General features: G+C 42.2%; 1 protein-coding gene across 1 annotated transcript in view; it reads left to right on the forward strand.

Moving 5' to 3' along the window:
- The first annotated feature begins 311 nt into the window (after positions 1–311).
- The window catches only part of LOC106511164 (leukemia inhibitory factor receptor), a 14,029-nt gene continuing 8,294 nt past the window's right edge, over positions 312–6,046 (forward strand). Inside the window, exons 1-10 of the mRNA XM_013999912.1 lie at positions 312–1,032; positions 1,639–1,790; positions 1,862–2,015; positions 2,088–2,360; positions 2,430–2,556; positions 3,355–3,491; positions 3,566–3,711; positions 3,779–3,932; positions 4,004–4,065; positions 5,068–5,287. Coding sequence (XP_013855366.1) covers positions 948–1,032; positions 1,639–1,790; positions 1,862–2,015; positions 2,088–2,360; positions 2,430–2,556; positions 3,355–3,491; positions 3,566–3,711; positions 3,779–3,932; positions 4,004–4,065; positions 5,068–5,287 — 1,510 coding nt within the window. The 5' untranslated portion in view covers positions 312–947. The remainder of the gene's footprint in view (positions 1,033–1,638; positions 1,791–1,861; positions 2,016–2,087; positions 2,361–2,429; positions 2,557–3,354; positions 3,492–3,565; positions 3,712–3,778; positions 3,933–4,003; positions 4,066–5,067; positions 5,288–6,046) is intronic.

The following is a 6,046-nucleotide window of genomic DNA, read 5'->3' on the forward strand; positions in this document are numbered from 1 at the left end:
CTGGTTTCGGCTGATAGTTTTCATTTTTTACTGGTTTCAGCTGATAGTTATCATTTTTTACTGGTTTCAGCTGATAGTTATCATTTTTTACTGGTTTCAGCTGATAGTTCTCATTTTTTTCTGGTTTCGGCTGATAGTTTTCATTTTTTACTGGTTTCAGCTGATAGTTATCATTTTTTACTGGTTTCAGCTGATAGTTTTCATTTTTTTCTGGTTTCGGCTGATCTCATTTTTTTCTGGTTTCAGCTGATAGTTCTCATTTTTTTCTGGTTTCAGCTGATAGTTTTCATTTTTTTCTGGTTTCAGCTGATAGTTTTCATTTTTTCCTGGTTTCGGCTGATAGTTTTCAGTTTTTTCTGGTTTCGGCTGATAGCGGAGAACTGAAACAAACCGTTCCTGAAAAGTTCTGCTTTTCTCTTTCTGTGCTTTTATTTTTTACATTTCCTGGAAGTTTACTTCCTCTGTTCAAAGAAGATCTCACTTCCTGTTTACTTCCTGTTTTCCTCTGAGGAAACGTGGACAGCAGACCTTCAGCTGGCAGCTGGAGGTGGTAGCTGACAGTGGTTCGAGCTGACGAGCTGAGGGTACATCAGTTGTCTGTCAGTAAAATATCTCCTGAACCATCAGAGGGATTGGGATRAAACCTTCAGGAGATCATCTCTTCATAATGAGCTCTGATTTGRAGCTGAGGTTTGTTTTCCGAGCAGGCTGACGCCCTGAGGGCACGTCTGACGTGACTCAACAGTTCCCAGAATGCATCAGCCTGTTTCCTGTGCTCCTCGGAGATTTCACAATCAGAGCTGTTTCCAGAGAAAGTGTGAAACCCGACACCGACTGCTGGAATCAGTTAAAACCCAACTCCTGCAGAGGATCTGGAACTCTGATGTTTGTCCTTCAGGTGGTTCAGGACCATCTGGACCCATGAGGACCTGGACCCACCCAGGAGAATGGAAACAGCTGGCAGCAGCAGGATGATGATCAGCTGTTTGGTTCTGTTGGTTCTGTTGGGTCAGAGCTCACAGGACAGATCAGGTAAGATTTATTCTTCTTCAGTCTGAAGTTCACCTGGTTTCACAGAACCTGAGAGCTCCGGCAGGACGAGCTTCATTAGCTTTTATTTCATAAAGACTTCTGTTTATTTTAGATTTATAAATCTGTAAACCAAAAAACTGAAGTCCAAATTTAATGATTTTCATTTTACAGCAAAACAAATCATTTACAGGATTCAAAAGATTTAAAATAAAACAATGTTTTAATAGAAACTAAATAAATTTGATCTATAAGAAAATAAAGTGAGATTAAAAAACATCTAAAACAAAACGAGCAGCTGAACAGTGATTGGTTGATAGTTAACGAGCAGCTGAACAGTGATTGGTTGATAGTTAATGAGCAGCTGAACAGTGATTGGTTGATAGTTAATGAGCAGCTGAACAGTGATTGGTTGATAGTTAATGAGCAGCTGAACAGTGATTGGTTGATTAGTTAATGAGCAGCTGAACAGTGATTGGTTGATAGTTAACGAGCAGCTGAACAGTGATTGGTTGATTAGTTAACGAGCAGCTGAACAGTGATTGGTTGATTAGTTAACGAGCAGCTGAACAGGTTGACCCAGGATGAGTGGATCTCTAATCTCCTCAGATGTTCTGGACTGTGAAGCTCAGAACCTAAAGCTGAAAGGTTCTGGTCGGACCCTCTGGGTCACCTGGGACGATGATCCTTCCTGCTCCGCCCCGACTGAGCTGCTCACCTACGAGCTGATGGTTTTCAGGGAAGGTGAACAGGTTCATCAGGTAAGTTGTCCATGGTTCATGGCTTCAGCTCATTCATCCTGCAGGATACATCACTTCCTGTCTGTCTTCAGACGGAGCAGCCCGGCACCTCTGACCGGGTCGGGTCCAGTCATTCCTGGAAGTGGACGTCCTTTTTACCGTTGGAGTGTGCTTCTCACTTTGTCAGGCTCAGGTCCAGACTGAACAACAGACTGGGCTCCTGGCAACAGTCCAGCATCCTTCCAGGTGAGTGTTCAGCACCTGTTCCCTGGAGTTCTACCTGCTGCTCTTTAACCTGGATCACCTGGGTTTCTACAGGCAGAAACAGCAGCAAGTACAACGAGATCTTCCCTCAGGATGAGATCTACAGCGTCGGCAGCGTGGCCACCTTCTGCTGCATCCTCCCAGACGGGGAAACCTTTGAGGAAATGTACCTGAGCCCTGAACTGGGCTCAAACCAGACCACCAGGAGGCTCAGCAGTCAGCGGTACGCCCTGACCCTGCAGCTGGACGCAGCCTGGGACCGCTGCGTCGATGTCAAATGTACGACCAGAGGCCCGGACGTGTACGGAGGCTGCGTTTACATCGGCTGTAAGTACCGCTCAGACTCTGAATCAGATCTTTACCCTGGTTTTAAACTCCTGTTTTTATCTGATGCAGACCCACCTGATGACAGAGACCTCCAGTGTGAAACTCAGGATCTGGAGTCAGTTCAGTGTTTCTGGAACACAGGAAGAGACACCAGCCTGAAGCTCAAGAGTCCAACAGTTTATCAGCTGAACAGAAGGTAGAACAAACCACAGCAGGATCACAAACTCAAAACAAAGTAAACTAAATTATGTTTTATGCAGACAGCTGAATTACAGCTGAATGACAGCTAAAGAAGCTCAAACTGAGTCGTTAAAGTAGTAAAAGGCTATCCAAATGCTCAAAACACCAACTATTAGCTAATGACTCAGCGTGTCATGTTTGTCTGGTTTTGGTTTTAGCTCCTTCTTTATGTCTCGATTATTCTGTGCAATCAGATAAAATAATTTCCACCTTCTTGCTTTAGCACTGTACCTTTCCTAGCACCTTTGGCTTCTTAGCATCATAGCATTTTTAGCATCTTAAAATTTTTAGCATCATAGCATTTTTAGCATCTTAGAATTCATAGCATTTTAGCATCTTGAAATTATTAGCATCATAGCATTTTAGCATCTTAGAATTCTTAACATTATAGCATTTTTAGCATCTTAGAATTATTAGCATCAAATCATTTTAGTATCTTAGAATTCTTAGCATAATAGCATTTTTAGCATCTTAAAATTCTTAGCATCATAGCATTTTAGCATCTTAGAATTCTTAACATTATAGCATTTTTAGCATCTTAGAATTATTAGCATCAAATCATTTTAGCATCTTAGAATTCTTAGCATCAAAGCATTGTGGCATTTTAAAATTAGCGTTGTAGCATGTTAGAATTCTCATCATAGCATTTTTAGCATCCTAGATTTCTTAGCATTGTAGCATTTTAGCACCTTAGAATTAGCATCATAGCATTTTTAACATCTCAGAACTTGTAGCTTTTTAATGTGTCTTCCAGCCTGTGTGAACATGGATCTAAGGGYAGATGCTCCCTAAAGTCAAAGGTGGACTCTGGAGAGAGAACCTGGACCCTAACAGCAGAAAACATCCTTGGGAAGGTGGAGCTCAGTGACACAGCTGACCTGATGAAAAGAGGTTTGGGATTATTTAAACATAGAGACATTTCAGGCTAAATTCAGTTTTTATCCTGGGTGTTTCTGTTGTTTCAGTTCACATGTTGGCTCCAGAGGGAGTTAAAGCCCAGCTGATAGGAGCCAGAAACATCAGCCTCAGCTGGAGCTGGACCCGGCAGCAGTACAATAATCTGAATCTGACCTGTGAAGTAAAGGTCCAACACAGAGACAGGAACATCACGGTGAGTTAAAGTTTATAGTTCGTCAGTTTGTAGAGTTCTCTTTGGTCATCTTTTGTTGGTTCCTCAGATCAAACACTCAGGAATCGGACTGAACGCTGCAGTTGTGACAGATTTAATTCCAAACTGGAAATATCACGTGAAGGTCCGATGTAGTCCAGCCAAAGATTTCTGGAAATGGGGGGCCTGGAGCGAGGGTGCCACCATCAAAACTCAGGGTGATGGTGAGTGTTTCAGAAAATGTGAACAAATGTTTAAAGAATTTTAAAAATGTAATGTTTGTGTGTTTGCTCAGTTCCAGAAGCTCTGGAGGTTTGGATGCAGAGGAAGGAGAACCGGACCGTGATCCTTTGGAAGGTCAGATCTTTGGTTCCTGTCACAGAACCCTTAAAGGTTCTAAAATGTTTTCTGGTCAAACCTGCAAAGAGAGAAACGACTCCAGCTTCTTCCTGAACAGCTTTAACTAGCAGTTAGCTTGTTGGCTCAACTTTCTGTGAAGCTATTAGCAGTTAGCTTGTTGGCTCAAATTTCTGTGAAGCTATTAGCAGTTAGCTTGTTGGCTCAACTTCCAGTGAAGCTATTAGCAGTTAGCTTGTTGGCTCAACTTTCTGTGAAGCTATTAGCAGTTAGCTTGTTGGCTCAAATTTCTGTGAAGCTATTAGCAGTTAGCTTGTTGGCTCAACTTCCAGTGAAGCTATTAGCAGTTAGCTTGTTGGCTCAACTTTCTGTGAAGCTATTAGTAGTTGGCTTGTTAGCTTAACCTAAATTCATTAGCAGTTAGCTTTTTGGCTCAACCTACTGTGAAGTCATTAGCAGTTAGCTTGTTTGCTCAAATTTCTGTGAAGCTATTAGCAGTTAGCTGGTTAGCTCAACTTTCTGCAAAGCTATTAGCAGTTAGCTTGTTATCTCAACCTACTGTAAAGCCATCAGCATTTAGCTTGTTAGCTCAACCTACTGTGAAGTCATTAGCAGTTAGCTTGTTAGCTCAACCTACTGTGAAGTCATTAGCAGTTAGCTTGTTAGCTCAACCTACTGTGAAGTCATTAGCAGTTAGCTTGTTAGCTCAACCTACTGTGAAGTCATTAGCAGTTAGCTTGTTAGCTCAACGTACTGTAAAGCCATCAGCACTTAGCTTTTTAGCTCAACCACAGCTAAATGTATGTAAAATCCATGTATTTGTTTATGAGATATTGTGCTGCTAACACACAGACACACACAGACACACACAGACACACACAGACACCACCCTCCTGCCAGCAGGTGATAACAACAAAGCGTGAGAACAGGAAACAGCTTCTACGGTTTGAAAAAGAAGGAAGGTGAAGGTGGTTTAAAGTTCGGCTGTGGTTCTGTCTGCAGAAGCTGCTGGACACCCAGAGCCACGGACACATCACAGGATATGAGGTGAACTGGGACAAGATCCACCAGAACCATTCCAAACCAACCTCCATACCTCTCCACGTTTACAGCCACACCCTCACTTTGGACACGACACAGCAACACATTGTCACGGTAACAGCGAGGAACGATCATGGCCGCTCACCACCATCAACCATCGTCATCCCCGCCATGGGTTCAGGTAACGAGCCGAAACTGAGTTATTACAGCTAAAACAAGCAACGTGTTACCTAACAGCTAAAGTAGCAACAGTAGCTAAATGCTAAACTGAGAAAAAGGCAAATAAAAACTTAAAGTTGCAAAAAACTTGCTAACCCCTAAAAGTAGCAAAATGCTAGCTAAACRCTAAAAGGAGCAGAAGACCAACTAAATTCTAAAATACACCAAAACACTAGCTAAAATCCAAAAGTAGCTAAATGCCAACCAAAATCCACATGTCAACAAACGCTAACTAAATGCTAAACGTAGCACAGAAGCTAATGACTCAGTGTGATGTGTTGTTCTGATTTAGCCTCTTTTATGAGTTGATGGATGTGTGCCAAATCATTTTGTTGCATCAGCTAAAACCCTGTCTATCTTCCTGTTTTAGCACGGTGGGTTTGTGAAAGGGTTCAGTGTCAGCAGGAAGTCATTCTTCACACTGTGGTTCAAACAGCTGCACTTTTTTAAATAACCTCCTCCTCCTCCGCTTCATGAGTCAGATCTGAGGAACGTTTGTCCAGCTTCTTATTTCCACCGACGTGCTGAGACTTTAGTCTGTCAGGCATCCTTTCATCATTTAGTTTTTATCGTTTAGTTTTCATCATTTAGTTTTTATCATTTAGTGTGAATGCTGGAGGCATTCACACTATTGTTTTCATGCCAATGCAATGCACACTATTGTGATTCGTTTCCCATCAAAGTCATCTCCACTTTGCCATGCTTCTCCTCCTGCATACTT

This window comes from Austrofundulus limnaeus, unplaced genomic scaffold (genome assembly GCF_001266775.1).
Source record: "Austrofundulus limnaeus strain Quisiro unplaced genomic scaffold, Austrofundulus_limnaeus-1.0 Scaffold2560, whole genome shotgun sequence".
NCBI classification, from domain to species: Eukaryota; Metazoa; Chordata; class Actinopteri; order Cyprinodontiformes; family Rivulidae; genus Austrofundulus; species Austrofundulus limnaeus.